The sequence below is a fragment of the Diorhabda carinulata genome, chromosome 1 (genome assembly GCF_026250575.1).
Source record: "Diorhabda carinulata isolate Delta chromosome 1, icDioCari1.1, whole genome shotgun sequence".
Classification (NCBI taxonomy): Eukaryota; Metazoa; Arthropoda; class Insecta; order Coleoptera; family Chrysomelidae; genus Diorhabda; species Diorhabda carinulata.
Genome location: NC_079460.1, coordinates 5,656,782 through 5,675,422, shown reverse-complemented (window position 1 = coordinate 5,675,422; position 18,641 = coordinate 5,656,782). Strand labels below are relative to the sequence as shown.

The window sequence follows — 18,641 nt, the reverse complement described above, 5'->3', positions numbered from 1 at the left end:
GATAATCCCTGAATATATACTCTGCAGCAAGCGACATGTCTCAATAGATATGAGAATGATAATAGCTTTAAATTATTCAATTTACTATGTTCAAAAATGGTTATTGAAATATTGAAACAACTGACAGGTTGTTCAAATATAGAAGATAGTTACAAATAAACATGAGCATCAGAATTATTTTTGGTGTTTTGTGTTAGAGATAATTGAATAGAGTGAATCAATTTTTATATTTAATTTCTTGATTTCGAGAATTGTTTGCTTCAAAAAATTTGATTGACCAGAATTTTTCATGAAGTAAGAAGTATAAATTAATGTAGAAAGAACTAACGTATTTGAAATAGGAGTAATAGTAATGTCAGTACAGTAACTTATTATACAAAATTATACAAAAAGAAGTGGACCTCAAACGACAGACTGCTCTAAAATGTGAGCCGTTTTTTTTCATTTAACTGTCTTTTTTCCTTACGCTTTCCAATATAGTAATGTTATCAATTCCAATTTGAGACACACATATATATGTGTGTGTATATATGTGAGATGAAGGTTTATGAGCTCAAGTACACATATATAATTTCTATATTTCTTGTGGAGTAAATTTCTACTATGTGTATATCTTTCCTTGAAACTGATTATGGTGTTTGGTATAAAAGTACGCTTAAAAAGATCCGCTCTGTAAGGTACTCTGTTATTCTTCGAATTTTTCATTGTCACTTCTAGGAAAATATCCAAGCCTCCCGAATAAAACTTCTATTGAGAATAATATTCTTATATTAATTAACATACATAAGGATAATTATTATCAATCTCTTTGCAAAAGTGGTTCGGCTATTTTTGAATTGATATATTTTAGAATTCACACACTCCGCGACTAAATCTTTGTATTCAGTTACTACATATATACTATATACTACGAATAATTTAATTGATGGCTACATATATTAAATTATAGAAAAAGAAAAATTATTTGCTGTTGTTGAAACAGATTTTTGTTTCCATTTTAATATTCATGTTGTAGATGATCTGTTGATTTTTATAATAATGCAAACCAACAAGAACTGAAGTAGGTCGAAACTTTGATTTTTACGTGTTTTTTGGAACTAATTCTCTACCAAAATACCTAAAATCAAGACCCTCAATCATTGAAGAAATTTATACTAGTATATTCGTAATACAAATTGATCACCCGTTTCATATAATGAAAATAGTCATAAAAGCGAAAAAAATATTCTGGTTGCTGGGAAGAAAATCACGGAAGAGAATTTTATTTTACAGAAGGTACAACCAAAATCAATCTATTCGTTTACGGTACCACATGAGGATTGAATATAACAAATGAAGCTAAAAATTATAAGATTATTATATTATTATTATAAATACGCAGTATCCAAGTCCAAGATAAATAACAAAAGAGATCCAAAAGCATCATAAAAAATTTATTTCAACCTATCGCTCAGCTCGGGTATGTGTACAAAATTTCCTCATGAGATTAATTGAGAAAATACAAAGTATTATAGCACTTCTTCATTTTGTAGATTGAGGCTGAACCAGCTCTTATGATCTCTTTCTTCAATTAATTACTTATGTTGAATTCTTCCTAGAATATGGAAATTTCTAGATAAAATTAGGCCAACCCTGTAACTCTAACTATGTATCAATATTTTATGACCTCGTATAAGTATAAATTGAATTGAACATTATTATTTTTAATCAGCATATTTTATGAATTCAATTATCCAATTACCATAAACCGCAGAATGATGGAATTTTACCACTAATTCTTCGTTTAACATTATCTTATTCCGAAATCTAATCGGTATGTCATTTGAAATTCGTATTTTGTGAAACAATTGAGTTGTGCAGATAAAATAATGGTATATTAATTGAATTTTTTTATAATTTAAAATTCGATTGTACTCGTTATTTGTTTAATAAATTAAGTAGAAAAGTAATACAACCTGAATTATCGATATTATTACCTGTCAAATTTAAGTTGAGCGATTGGGACTAAATGTCGATAAAATGATATTAAAGTTACGATCTAGTATTTTCGAAAATATATTTGTTTCAAATGAGATGTATTTATCACTAATATATCTCCTGATTTTAAAAATGTGATGTAGGGAAAATTAATGAAATGACCTGTAATAAAATAAATGGAAACAAGGTGTTACTAATAAAAAGATAAAAAGGGAAATATGTATATGTATATTTATATATATATAGAACCGGTTTCTTATTGGGAACGTGGCAATGAAACACCAAAGTGGACTAACTTTATAATATATTCTCATAGGATTCAAAATTCAATATTCAAATTGACTTTGATATAAATATTGCTTAATGAATCAACATTTCTATGAATTTAAAAATTCTTACAAGAATTAATACAATTCAAAATCACCAAAAATCTTATTTAATTTAATAATTTACCAGACGATGAATACATGAGTATTCAAAAGCGCGGAAAATATATTAAAGTTGGTCCACTTTGGTGTTTCATTGCCACGTTGCCAATAAGAAACCGCTCATTAATCTTCAATGCTTTGAGTTGCCACAATTAAAGAGCAAATATGTATTTTATTGAAGTGTTGCCTACTTACAATCATATTTTGGCAGTATAAACCATTGAAAGTTTCTGTAGATTCAAAAAAATATACTCTACTCTTTTTAGACGTCATGATATTGTAGTTTTGAAATGTTTTCTAGTTTGGTTTCAATTTTTTCATTCCATTTTTTAAATTTCCAATCCATTTCCAACAATGAATTCATTTGTCAATTCTTGTGAGCTTCTTCCAGGGGTACTCTTTCTTTGCAAAGCTATTTCAGGGATAGGCATTTATAAACAACATGGTGTGTAAATATGAAAATTGAATTAGCTTCCCTCCTTTCATTTTCACAACTTTGTCTATTTAAAAACCACTAATTGGACACTTATTCCACTCACTACTTCCTCAATGATCCTTATAATCTTGCTTATTTTTCCTTATTTGTGTATTTGAAACAAACCAATAGATATTTTGTTAAAAATGAAGATTTATATAATTTGAGAAAATCTCTTTATTCTTCTTTATTAAAATTCTAATCCACCTCACTTAATTACAAGAGATTTTTGATCATTTTTTTAATTTTTGATTTATGTATTTTTTGATCTAATATTTTTATTGGTAGCATAAAATATAATGACTCATTACACTTTCCAATGTAAATGTTCACAATTTATATCAATTCAATCTAATACCTCCACCAATGTCAAATTTTGAACCAAACAAACAGACAGATACAAGAATAACCTAATAAAAACGTAAACAAAATGTTGATGATTAACAATGACATTTATTTGAAGATATAATTAAAATTATTCATAATAGAGAAACCTAAATATTCACAATATCATCGATAACGATATTATATATTATTAGTTTACTTGTATAGCCCTTTTTTTTCACTAGTTTGTCTCAATAATAAATCATTGATAATTTCGTCATACTAGAGAAAATTCCTGAGCCCTTATCAAGATCATCGGGGGAATTGCAGAATTAATTAAACCACCAGGTTTAATATTTGCTACAAATATCCATTGATATGATTTTGATTTTTAGTAAAGAAGCGGATATCTATTTCGTTATCACTAAAAACCAATATGGTGGACAAATCACAGAACATACTACGAAGTGGTCTTAACAACATATTAACGCCAGCTTCTTCAATGAATAATAGCCCTTCAAACTATTACTCTAATACTAATACTTACTCTTCACTACGATGTATTACTCTTCTACGGTCACCATACATACCTAAACAGAATTTCGATTTGTTGGTGGATAGCATTATACACCATTATGCCGCCTCCTAATGTTGCTCTGAACCAAATCAAAGTATTATCGACCGCGGTTCGTAGTTAAAAAAACATTAATCGTAAACGGTATAAAAGAAGATAAAGGGTTACATTGCATCAGTATGCATAGTTAGTTCTACTTCTCTCTCTAAACCCTTTAAGCTCTGGGTGGTATGCCTCAGTTGACTGTTGCTTTGTTTCGTGCTCCTTCGTGCTACCTTCTTCTGCCACAAACTCATTACAGTACAGTTAACACGACGGGAATCTTCGCAATAGGATAAAATCACATCTCGATAAACCCCAATTCTACTCCTGTGAAAATCGCAAGCATAATTATAATTTTGACGTTTTTGAATCTAAGATTTTTGTTACGTTTAAGACAAGTATGCAAGTCGCAATAAACAGTACCATATATATTATTTGGATTTCCTAAAAAAATTCCTTCTGAACAAAAGTACAAGAAAAAATTAGTTTTTGTAAACTTATCATTATACTCAAGCCTAAATATGGTTTTGATGCTGCCAAATAATATTAATCCAGAGATTATTTTTTCTGTGGGTAACGATTATAATATCACATGGTAATGGACAAAATAACTTCCCAAACTATTCAATGCATATCGTAAATCTGTCATAAGATAAAAAGAATAGAAAGTAACTATCACGTATTCGCTGTGAGGGAAGGCATGGTAGGGGAAATTAAATCGACTGAAGCGTTCGCAGTGGTCACTTTTAGCATTACGGGAGGCTATTATAACCGAAATTATAAACAAATCCACGTTAAATTTTTTTGTTTGTTTTAATTATAATAAAGTAAATAAAAATGGTCACCAGAGTTATTGTGTAGTGAATTGTAAAAATAATAGCAGAAAAAGTAAGTGCAAATTTTATAAATTTCCAACCGCTACATTGAAAATAAATCAACGGAATCGGTGGATAGCTGCAGTTAAAAGGTTTAAGTAAGTAGTTACATAACCTTATCGTTATCAAAAATGATCATTCGGAGTATTTTAAATCTTTGTAAAATTGTTAAGTTTAGTATAAGTAAATCATTTTTCTGGAATTCTGTTATACAAAAGTAAAACTAAAATGAATAAATTTCAATATTATAAAAATGTAATGATTAAAAAAAAATGAATTATAGTGAAAAAATTTTTATTTTGCAAACAGTTTCATTGTTACTGTGATAAAATTAATAAAAAATATAATATTTAGCGTTAATAGATCACCGTGGGTTTCCAAGTCATATGATTGATTATATTTGTAGTGATCATTTTATTCGAGATAAAAAAATCAGATAAGAAGTTTATTCCTAGCTACATTCCAACAATATTTCCTCCAATTTACAGGTCTCCAAAAATAAATGAATCTTCGGCCGTGAACAGGTAAAAATGATATGGTAAAACTAGATCAATATTTATAACATAATAATAATAATAATAATTTCAGATACAAGCGTTTATTGAATCGAAGGATGAAAATAACATCACCTTCAAACACACAGCCTCCCGTATTTCATATTCACTGAGGCGCTGCAGTCACACTCGGAGCGAATATGGCGGATTGCACCTTTCACAATATAATTTATAAAAAAATAATTTTCCAAATTCCAAACTATTTATCGACATTCTCGAGAAACAACATGTTGATCCTTTTATTTACAAAGTTATTTGCAAATATTGACAGATGAAAATATATAGAACGAAAACTCTAATATCTTTACTATTTACATACCTAGAATTGGAGTTGTAACCACCCTTATATGGATAAATTATAAATAACCCCAAACGTTATGACACTTTATTCCATTCAGAGCGGTATGAGGAAATATTGCTTGATCATCGCTCTCAAACAACTTTTGAAGTATTACGATTAGCTTAATATTATGTTCTTATTTCAACTTATTTTTATCGGTATTGGTAGTTATATGAAAAAAAATCCAGAACATTCTAAAAAATAAAACTCATAAAGATCAAATTACGTAAACAACTGTCAGCATTTTATTAGTATAAATATGAATATTGTAATACTGTGTTTTTTGTAACTATAAAGTTTTTAAAAATAGATTTTCAAAAGTAAAATCTTTAACTTTTCTTTTCTGTTGTTTTCATCTTTTTGCCATTCGACTTTTTTTTATAAATTTTACGATATTTTCTAACACGTCAATTCAGTATTCTGTATGCGATGCACGATTAACATTCCTTCCCAATGTCGAACCTTTTGTTTTCAAAGATAAATTCTGCTGCTTCTATATTATGATCCACAGTTCGGGCACTTACTGGTAGCTTATTATTTTATACATCAGTTTAGCATTTCTACACATAATTCCCATAAATCTCGTGGTCACAAAAATTTCAAGTAACATGTACATAAATCACAATATTAAATTATGGTAAAAGCATAAAAGAATATACTTTTCGAATTTTTTGGTATTTTTTCGAACGATAAATCATATATCCCAATCCTGTTTTTATTTATAAAAAAGAGACGCAATGTTTAATAAGTGGGAGATAAAACAGAAAAGGAGACGTATATCGTTTCGGAAAAATTTAATTTCAAAATTTTGAAAAATCTGGAGAAATCGGAAACACATGGGATTTCAAAGAAAAAATTAAAAATATAAAAATTCCTAATGAATATGTATTTATTCCGTTAGATGTGGTTACTTCATATACAAATATTCCTATCACCATTGTGAAAAGTATATTGATAAAAAATGGGACAAAATTAAAGATTATACAGAAATACCTCGAAACAAATTTATAAAAGCTATAGAACTCACACTAACAACAACGGAGTTTAAATATGAAAATGAAATTTTACAAACAAATTGATGGTTGTGCTATGGGAGCTTCCATTTCAAATGTTATAGCACAATTGGTATTGGAAGATCTCGTGGAAATTGTCCTTAGCAAACTTGATATAGATATTCCATTCTTTTTCGGTTATGTAGATGATTGCAATACTGCCGTACCAAAGAATCAAATTGAAAACATAAATAAAAAATTCAATTCTTATCATAAAAAACTTCAATTCACAATCGAAATCGAAGAAAATAATAAAATCAATTTTCTTGATGTCATATAAAATAGACAATAACATAATAAAATAATGCTATACAAAACCAACTTGGTCATCAAGATATTTAAACTTCAATTCCTGTGTCACAAAAAAGATCAGTGATAATAAGTTTGAATTTAGATACTTAGCTATTCAAAATGCAAAAACTGCATTGAAAGAAAATAATTATCTGGAAAAAATGATAAACAGCATAATCAGGAAAAGGATATCAATTAAAAAACAGAACTGAAACGAAAGTCATAGAGGACATAAAACGTTATCCAAATATTTCACTACATTGAAATCTTAAACACCAAAAAACCAAAGAAGTAATATTATATATCAAGTGCCTTGTACTAATTGTGAGCTGTCTACATAGGGCAGACTTCTCAATATTTAGAAAATAGACTAAAAGGTCATGACGCGCGCCAAAGCCCCAAAACCCGCTAACAGGTCCTAAAATCCAAGGAGTAGTATTCAGACTCGGAGTATATTCTAGACTAACAATAAAAACTGAACAACTAACAAGGTTAAAAATACAATATAAGCTAGAACTCGTTCTAACTGAAATAACAATGTCTGGTGATTACAAAATATAATAATTCAGTAGTATACTGTATATCAAGGTATTTAAATTATATATCACCTTCCTCATAAGATCGAGAGATCCCCTTTAAGTTGAATTTTATTAGTTTGTAGTTCCACTGTAGTTTTTCCAGGTTTCAAAGTGTCTAAATGTATTATTTGAAACGGTTGTATAATAGTTAGAGTGATATTGAAAAGTGGTTTCACTAGTTTCCTATCATATTTTGTTATTTGCCATATTTCACATTCACATCTTGGACTCAGCTAATAATATCGAGATTTTATATTATTTTCCGTTTCATCTAGTCCTTCATGATTTTTTCGTGATAGTGTTTTTATAACTTCTCCGATTTCATTTAGAGGGTTTCAATCAGCTTTCTATTACACTAAATGAAATTTGTGAGTTTTTGAAATATGTCTGTATAACGGAGCTGAATTTTTCATATAAGAGATCTTTAAAACAGATATAATATTTAACTGTTGGTATTATAATACATATTCTTTCACAAAATTTTTCAAACCTTGTTCGAAATTATGTTTAGAAAATTGTACTACAATTCTTGGATCAGTTTCATATAATTTAGTAATGGTAGGTGTAGCTGGTTCAAAATTAATAGAATTTTCTATATTGATATGAATAGTATTATCATCGTCATCAATTTCGTCATTTAATACTTCAGATTCAACAATAAGTGACTTGGTTTCTATATTTTCATTTTCAGTCTTATTTAAGATAATAAAATTATTTCATTAATCAAATTTAGGGAGGTTCATCCGGAGGATTCACCTCATTCATATTAAACTGAATCTGCGATAGTCTGTTACTATTAACGTTAATTTATTTTTTCAATATAGAATTGAGCGTTTCTATAGCGTCTCAGGTTATTTCCTCTAAAATACAATTTTCAGCATTAGATACAAAAAATAAAAAAATTGTTAGTAAATTAAGATATTTTTTTAATCTTCTTATGACACTTCTTTCGAATCGAATAGATTCCTCAATTTATCCCATAAGTATCAGAAACATTGGTCCTGTTGAGGAAGTGAGAGCCTCTATAAATTGGTTCATAATCCCAAAAATTTATAGAGTTTCAGAACGAACAAGAAGGTTCTTTACAAAGTTTTCACGTTCAGAATACTTTCCGTGGCTACTGCAATTAAAGCAAAAATATGGGGTATTTTATACTCCTCTCCTCTCTTATTCGCTCACAAACATATTTCACTATATTCAAATCGCCGTAAATGGTTGAACATATTTAAAAGATTAATAAGTTATATCTCTCTATTTTTACTCATACTCGCAATAAACAAAGTTTTTCAAGAAGTAATGGATAGTTCAGCATCAACTTTATTTATTATATTGTTTTTAAAGATACATAATTACAGACTGATTTCTCTAATTTCAATCCGAAGTGTTTCATTGGAAGCTTGTAAATAAATGAATTATGTGTGAAAAGACTAAATCTCAGCAGAACGTTCTTTTTATAGTACAAATTTATAAATAGAGGATGATTACACTCCTTTGTTTGTATCCAAATAAGTTCTATTGCGTTAAGCTCGCAATGATATGATAGAACTCGTAAAACTGCAATACCGGGTTTACGAGCTTTTTCATCCACAACGTATAGAATGTAATTGACTCGATGTAGTTCGAGAGCTCCACTAACTCTGCTTTAATTGCACTATTATAATATTCAACACCTTTTCCACGTAGCCATTTCTATTTCGGCTTGTCGACTGTTGAAGTGGCAATGAGTGTGGTCAGACGTTATCAATTATAATAATAACCTGTTTTTTGTCACGTTTCAAGACATTTTCAAACAATAATTGGAAGCAATATGCGTTCATGCCCTCTTGATACTTGCAAGTATTTTTAAACAATGTGAAAGTGAGTCTAATTTTCAAAAAATGCAACTTTATTTAGTGTTATTGTACGTTGAAAATATCAATACCCAATCCAAATTTGACGTAATTCGAAATTTCAGTATTATGAACACCACACACATACTGTTCAAAGTATTCTTTCAGGTTGTGTTGAAAATTCAGAAAGTTTATCAAGAATGTGAAAAAATTTCTTGAAAATAGGTTTATTGCTCCACAATTCTGTAATAAGCCCGATTATCATTGATTAAATGGAGTGATGTGAACTCACGTTAACATCCGGTTTTCATATTTTTAATTTAAATATTTTGGAAATTTCTTCTTGTCGTATCACGAACACATCAATTTATCGCATTTCAAAAAAAATTTAAGTTGGTCAGAAGAAAAATTGCTAGATGACGTACTCAAGCCCGCATTCTTCTTAAATATGTCGCATAATGAAATAATTATTATCAATCGTATGAGAACAAAACATGAAATTCTAGTTACAACTTTGATGAATTTATAATGTACGAGGTATGGCTATTCAATAACGAAATTAGTGATTTAAAATATTTGTTATATTATATATATTTATTTATTATCACCTTCAATATGTACCCCTGCTCTATCCCTACATCGCTCCAAGCGGAACAGTTCGAAACTGTGCAGAAAGACATGACTTATCCTTCCATACTTCATCGTGAACTATGTGTAACATTTCGGCCATTTTTAAAACGCTTAAACCACTCAAAAACACGTGAACGCCACAAACATTTATTGCCACACTTTTTTCAATAAATTATAAGTTTCAGTTACAGTTTTTACTTTCACTAGTTTCATGTGAAATTTCACAACAATCCGTTGCTCTATTCTGACGTCAATTATTTTTACGGCAAAACTAAAAAACAGTTTCTTCACAAACAAAGGCTACACTGGTTTGTCTATAGACACGGTAGCCATCATTTGAACTAGTAGGGGTTTCGGGCTTAACGCTAACCTTTGGTTAGGTTAGGGTTAGTGCTAGTATCTTTACTTAATAGTCATGTATATATTTAGGAAAGTAAGATTCAGAGTAGAAGTAAAACTCAATGATTCACAAAAGTAGTACTTCGAGAAACTATTATCAATTTTGTTTCTAATTTTAAAGAAATATCAGTTTATTAATATGAAATGAGTTCTAAAAAAAACTAACTAACTGAATTAAAAGTTAAATTTAGGTGAACGAGTAGGTATTTCAGTAGTAGCTCTTTCTGAAAAGTTGAGCTCCAACCTGAGTATTGTTGAAACCATATTTGGAGGTCAATTGGAATTTTTGAAATCGCTGATGATATTCTTACTGAACATACTGTTTAAACTACCACCACACCAATACTCACAATTACACTGTCTAAGGTGCGTTTCGATAACCAAGTTATCGTTTTCAGAGATTGAAGACAGTTCACCTTCAGTATCTTAAAACGATAACTTGGTTATCGAAACGTGTGTCAGTCAGTGTAATTGTGAGTGTTGATGTAGTGGTGGTGTAAACAGTGTATTTTGTACATATCTGAAGGATTCATAGTACTTAGTTAATTTTGAACGTGAGTTATGGAAATTAACATTTCCAAATCTAATCTACAATCGAAATATTCTTCCTTTATTTTTTGTAGTGTATACCATCCCTATTCATTATTTTTACACATAATCAGAAGAAAAGTGTTTTATGGTATAAGAAATTGATAAGTTTTTGAAAGAAATTTAGAACGACTACAAGTTTCTGTCGTCTTTCCAAAATGTAGATTAGATTGATAAAGAAAATAGGTGAAATAGTTTTGTAAGCATGAATAGTAATCTCTCTCCTAATAGTAAAGTGAAATAAATAGTTTCGAACAAGCAGTCTGCACAAGTTGAGCTAACTTATGTGTTGAGGGTTAGTCACAATATTAATATTTCATAGCCCCAGCACACCCATTGGACATTTTTTGGAGAACTAGAGAGGTTAGGAACAGTACATGGTAATGAAAATATTACGAGTATTGTGTAGCATGTTCAGTTTCGAATACTAAAACAGAAGTGTGAAGAAATTAGCAACTGCGTTATTTGATATTACAAGGTGAATCAGTAGAAGTGATATATCCATAATTCTTTACTTCTGAAATTTTTTTCATTAGAAAAAAAACTTCATAACTTCAAAACTTCATAATGGCAAACGTAATAGTGAAAATGCATTAAAAACTTTAATCAAATTGCATACAGGAAGATTGTATTCTGTTCAAGTTATCAAGCGAACATTTCCGCAAGATTTCAGTTGAATTTTTTATTTGGCGGTACATGTTGTGGAGTAGCCCCACTATTTGTTTTTTACTGGTTATAAATAATTGAGAAGCTTTTTGTGCATACGACTGAATAAACTATCTACGAGTACATTTTGGATGCCGAGAATTTCTTGAAATGTTAATCAGTATTCACGGAAATTTATTAAAAGGTTGATTATTCAAGGACTGCAGTCGCCTACGTTTCGAAAATTTTTAGCATATACTTACAAAAAAACATTTACAATTTTTTGATAGATGAGGTAATTTGAGTTAATACCATATGATCGCGGTTTTTCTGTTCTTATTGTTGAAACCATTTTTCTAAATCACCAATTACTAGGTGGAAGGAAAATATTGTTTCATTCTGTCAGTTTCCAGAAAATGTTGCAATGCATACAACCAAATAAAAAAATAAAAATCTATAAATAATATAGTTTAATTAAGGATCGGAAAACAATTTACTACTGCTACAACAGCCTTATTACAAAAAAACGGTTAATTTCAAAATTTCTTAAAGTCTTAACTGTTTAAAGAGAAGTCAAATATGCAAATAGAATGATACCATTTGGTTTTTTCTTAATTTCAGTAGATACAAAACTTATTTATCTTTAAATATTTTATCTTTATATATTTTATTTTAGTACAATCTATTTTTTCTTATGAATTGGTATTTTATTTTTTGGAAAACGATTTTATACAAGTTATTGTTTAAATTGTTCCCAGTTATTTGAGAGAACATTGTGGCATTAGCACACAACCACATTTTTTCAATTTACTATAAGGGAATTTATTTGTATTGGCACCAAGGGCAGACAAAATTTTAAAGTCAACATTTTTTGGTTACATAGTTTGTCGCGGTTTGCTGATTATTAAACCAAAAAAGTGACAGCATATAATTACACTCCTTTTCAAAATTGTATGCCTTCACGACATTGCAGGTTTACGACAGAGTGGATGAAAGCCATTCCGAAGGAAACCTGTTATATGTTTAGTTGGGATATATAAATAGTTAGCCAAGCGCAGCACTTTGAACTAGACGTATTCAAACTTTTTGTTGCCTCTGCACTTTCTTATTAGTCAAATAATTCACTGCCTTAATCAGGGCTTGTATATTCATGGCAGAAGCTATGAAATAAAGAAAAGCAGAACAGCAATATTTTTGACTATGCGTATGATTAACTATTTGAAGCCCATCCACTACATTTGGAATAATCACTTAAAACTTGTAAGTGATTAGAATTATATTTGTAATCATAACTAGAGGTAGATGATTCACAGCACTCATGGCTTTTTGAATTGAACTTATATTCATGAAAATCGATCCAGAAAAATAGATATAATTGTTCTTAGGTCAATGTAGAAACAGTCCATCATACCACCAAAGAAAAGGTTGTAGATAAAAATTTAAACGAGTTTCTATCTCCGTGAATTATAGATTGGTGTGAAAAATACCAAAAACTATTCAAAAAATAGGTCTTAAACCTGTTCTATCGAATTTCGATACTTTCATCGTAACTCCAAGTAATTATTGAGAATAGCTCAATAAAACTTAGAATGTTTGCACTATTTTAAAACATAAAAATTGACCCAAGTGAAAGAAAAAATACTACTTCCAAAACAGAATGATTTTTACTTCAATAGCCCAGAAAATTACAATCAATAATATTTATTTTTAAGGTATTAAATTAATTTTTCTATCCATTACGATATTCTTTGAGGGAAATAAATATCACCTAGAGCCATCACTTTATTAATTTTATTCTTTTGTGTGATATAGAGCTCGTCCCTTCAGTATTCTCCCCTACTTGCTCATTCTTGAAAACACATTATTCCTTATTACTATATTTAATAATGAGTTTGGCCTCCCCCAAATTATTCATAATTCTATGCAGCTTCTAATCATAGAGAATTTTCAATTTTCGATAATTGAAAACTAATTTACATTAATGTAATCATTACAGTATATATTCAATTATAAAATTGTTATTTATATGCTAGGTCATCTACTGTTCGAAATGATATGAAATTTGTTAATGTCAAATTATATTTTGATAAAAAAAGAAACGTTAAAAACATTTTCTATAAAAATTAATTAAATGAGACCTGAAACTAACGTCCTTTATTCATGAGAGAACAATCCAGAAGTAGTTATTTTATATTAAATATTATAATATTTTTGTTTGAGCTGATATGTGAAAGCTCGCATTGTAGTGGAGGAGAATAATTCGACTTCTGCAATTGGTTTCCCTGATTTTTGCGAACACTTCTGACAAACAAATGCTGGAGTACCATTCTAAATTGAGCGCTGCTCTACTGGAACGGTAGCGACAGTTCAAAAAATAGGCAACCATTTTCTTCGAAGGGCTTCGTGCGCGAATAACTTGTTGGATTTGGCTCGTCTTGAAAGACCCATAAAGGCGATTAGTTTTTATTTCACGTTCATATAAATGAATCCATGATTCGTCGCCTGTCACGATCTTAACTTTTGAAGCACTGCGTTTGAATTTTTTCAATTTGTTTGCACCAATCTACACGAGATTTTTTTGAGAAATTGTGAAATTATGTGGTATCCAACGCAAATAAATCTTTTTGACAGCCAAATGTTCATGCAATCATGCAATATTGAATGTATAGGAGTGAAACTAATGCCCAAGTATGCCTCAATCTCACGGTATGTCACATGACGATTTTGCATTATCAAATTTTCTTCGAAATTCATCCTCTAGCAAAGTACGACCACGATTGCATTCGGAAAACCATTGAAACCCGGTAGCTCGAGATGGTGCTTCATTACCAAAAGACGAAGTGAGTTGATTAGCACATTGCTGTTGGTTTAATCCACGTCGAGGCATAGAGACTCATCACATGAAAATGTTCGCGATTTACATACACATTTACGTCAGTTGTGCCATATCTCAAAACTTTTGGTTCTGCAATTTTCTCATACCCACTATAGTTCAACCAAATTGAATGATATGTGACGTACGGAGCAAAACTCATTTATTTTCCAATCTCATCAAGTAAAACCTCAAAATTACCTACATTGTTTTGAAAAACTGTTGAATAGAATCAGAATGCGAGAATCAACAAGTTGTTGGAACTTAATTTTATTGTTGGTTTTTGGTTTTTAACAAAGAGTTTTGAACAAAGTTCCTAATTAAGATATATTATTGTAGAGGAGAATTCTATAGTTCAAACAACGGAATATGTACTATGTTAAATTTGGATTTCCTCTAGTTATTCTCCAGTACTCAACGAAATATTGTTTTCTAATTATTTATATAAACCTTATTGTTCTTTCAAGTTTTAAACATTACTTTAGCGTTCCATCCTAATGTATCAATAATTTGTAATAAAATTGTATAGTAATTTTTAGTCATCAAGTAATAGTAGATCACAAGTTAGAGATTAGTAGGTGGTATTAATGTCTGGAATTCACCTATTAGAAAAATACACAATGGCAAAATAATTGTAAGTGTACTGCTTGAACTAACGTTATCTATCTTCTTTCTTCACTTTAACTACTTCTGCACTATCTTTCTATCTTTACTCACACTTTACCAATTCCAAGCAACGAATTTGGTGTAAAAAATTAGCCATATAACTGGTTTCACTGCACTTGGTTGATTGTATTTCCAGGTATCATGCAGTTCCTGTCCAGTAACAACGCCATCTGTAGTTACTACAAGAATAATTCGGCAAAGTTCACAGCCTGAGGCATCTGGGCCGTGCTGTAGCTCAAATTGCGTACACGGTACATCAGCATCGACATCTTTGAGACAACTAAGGGACCACAGTGACGGTATCGCTGGCATTGCAGCTGATTCCCTAAGAATCAATGGTGCTATGCGGAATTTCCGCCAGGTATGAGACGATGGATAAAGTCACACCGATAATAAAATTGTTATATAGGGATCACACATATAAAAATTGGGCCATCTTGTGGCCCGCCATAAAACTAACTGGATATTCAATTATAATTCAGAAATTAGTCCTTGAGTCTTTGGATAAATCAATTAGGGATTTTTAGAATGGATTTTTATTTTTATTACTGGATGATATCCATCATATTTTGATATAGTGTAAAAATAGAACAGGACAACAAATAAGAATATATAATTATAAAAATATTCTACTGAAAATCCCATTGCTTTATTTTCCACAATCAAATATATTATTTGAATATTATTCTATCTTAAATTGAAAACATTTTAAAAATTATTACAATGCTAATGATTATATTGGTTATATATATATATATATATATATATATATATATATATATATATATATATATATATATATATATCATTACAATAACAATGAAATGTTATTGTAATATAATCAACATTCAAAAAGTTTTTAATATCTGCAAAAATAACAAATATTACCGTTATAAAATACATTAGCCCAACTGAGAAATCAGATAAATTGTCGAAATGTCTTTCTCCATTATAGATCTGGAGCAAATTAACGTCGTTATACTCTAAACTCTAAACTAAATGATGAACCAGTCACTCAAAGGCTACTGATAATTCCTACATTATATCTTCCAAGTTTTGAAACGTTTACTAAACGTTTCATCTCGTTTATAGGCAACTTGTGCGTGAGAATATTTTAAATTAAATGTTAAATGTTTTTTACAACGTACTCAGCAGCGTAGGAGCCTTCGAGAAGATTTTTTAAATCAGTTGGAGGTGGATATTTGGAAATTTGCTACAAATTATATTATTTTTTGTTTATATTTATCGTAACCTTACTATAAGACATTTTCGCAATTGACGTAGTTGATTTATCAACACGTCTTCCGATTTGTATTGGAATCAAATGGCTCATACCAAATTTTGTGTAGTTATTCTGGAATAAGGATTTGACCAAATAAATACCAAAAATGTTATAAACTCCAATACACAAAAGCTTTGGCGATCATCACATAATAAGAGATATGTGACATCCTATTTTCTATAAAATCATAAATTATAAACAGCTTCAACGTGCTGATGAAACCCTTAAAAAAGTCAAGCTAAATTAATAATTGCTATAGAAACCGTCTAGTAGATTACCTCTGCGTTTAAGTCTGTAAATACTTTGATATATTAAGAAAACCATTTATGCAATAATTTTTTTCTGTCTTTGTTTTGGTAAATTATAATAAAACGTTGAAACAGATGGACTTTTAAATTTGAAAGTTTACTATTTCAACATAAGTTCAGATGTACAGATAGACGCAGATCTATAATAGTCTATATATTCTATATATTTCAAATCAAGCACCCTGTATATTTTCACATTTTAGCAGCCGGACTCGTATCTATGAAATGTTTAATAAAACTTTAATAAAACACGTTCTAAGCAATACTATTCGTTTCTTCAAATTAAAATAATATTTTCAACAAATTTCCCAACTAAGTCTTAGCGTAAAGAAATTTGTAAAATAAATTAAATATATAATATAACTAAATAATACCCGTTACTATCATTTATCTTGATCTTAATGGAAATGTTTTTTTTTAATAGCTAAACCTATCCAGAAAGACAAGCAATTAAAAAAAAATTGTTGAATGAGGAATGTTGTCAGATTTGTTCATGTGTTTAAATTTAAATAGTAAATTCCAAATTGACATACAAATAGATACATTGGCACATTTCATATGATGTATGTATATATATTTCTATAAATTATTATGAGTATTTGACGAATCGAGAAATTTTTTACATTGATCCTCTTTCTGTTAACTACCATCAAGTGTTTTGTAAGTAAATCGACCTTATACTTTTTGATATTAATGCTATCTTGACAGAAATTATTCTGAGAATAATTCAATTTTCGATCAACTTCAATTTTAAATTGAAATACAAAATACGTGTATATCCTTACCATGAACTCTTCTCGATATTTGTTTGGATGCTAGGCCCCTGCATGCTGAAGAATATGATAACTTGCTTCTATCTATGAAATAGTATACAAAGAAACATACCTGTACTTTTCAAATTTGATTTCAGTTAATGATATCAAAATAGGACTCAGTTGCAGCCAAATTTTTTTTCATTAAAGACATTTTAGTTATCTGTAAACAGGTAAAAGTCAAAATATAGATATCTTCGGATGCTTTGGCCTAGCTTTCTCCTCTTTCCAAGAAGACGTTATGAATTCATGTTTATTGTTTTATTATAATTTATTGATATAAAAAACTTTGTATGCCACGTGAGGGTTCCACACAATTTGTTGTTGATTTAGACAAATACTTTTTATAGTCATGGTACGTTTTGTTATTAGCTGTTTTTGAAACATCAATTCACAATCGAACATATTCTAATATTAGTTAACTTCCAGCTATAGTTTATTTATAAAACCAGCTGAGCAATAAATTAATCAATCGACAAAAATCCGTAAACTTACTTAATATGACTTGATTTTCTATTCATTTTTTATTGTTAATTTTTTAGATTGAATATTAGAATGAAAATTCTGCATATTGTTTGAATAAAATAAGCCAAAACAGAAACTATAAACTACCTTCAAATTATGAAATTCAGATTTATTGTTTATATTTGAAACATTTATTTCATTCACAGCTTACAGAACTGACTACCATAGATAATAATTTCATTTTTGTCTCGTGATAAAGTAGATATATATGTTTTGTAAGAGTGTCAAAAGTATCATATTATTTTCTGTCACCTGAAAAAAAGGGCAAAATGTAAAATGCTACTATTGCATTGAAACAAAAAGAGCAACTTCCATTTTTATTTACCAGGAACGGTCAACTGGATATACATGGTATTACTATCTTTCTGAACGCAGTTGTCTTATGTCAAACAGAATGTTTAATTATTATTTATAAAAAACCATTGTTATTAATATCTCTATTATAGTAAAGATGGGAGCAAAAAACAATAAAGCAAAAATTCTGAATTGTAATGTCTATCCAGTTAGATAAATGTCCTTTAGGGATACCGGTAATTGAAGAGCAGATCCCTTGGAAACATGACAACTCTCAACAG

General features: G+C 29.3%; 1 protein-coding gene across 4 annotated transcripts in view; it reads left to right on the top strand.

Moving 5' to 3' along the window:
* Positions 1–18,641, top strand: part of LOC130892100 (small conductance calcium-activated potassium channel protein) — a 157,649-nt gene that overhangs the window by 84,505 nt on the left and 54,503 nt on the right. For 3 of the 4 annotated variants that reach the window (XM_057797355.1, XM_057797346.1, XM_057797354.1), the window contains exon 4: positions 15,276–15,500. The exons of the other annotated variant lie outside the window; for it this stretch is intronic. In XM_057797355.1, coding sequence (XP_057653338.1) covers positions 15,276–15,500 — 225 coding nt within the window. The remainder of the gene's footprint in view (positions 1–15,275; positions 15,501–18,641) is intronic. 4 annotated transcript variants of the gene reach the window in all.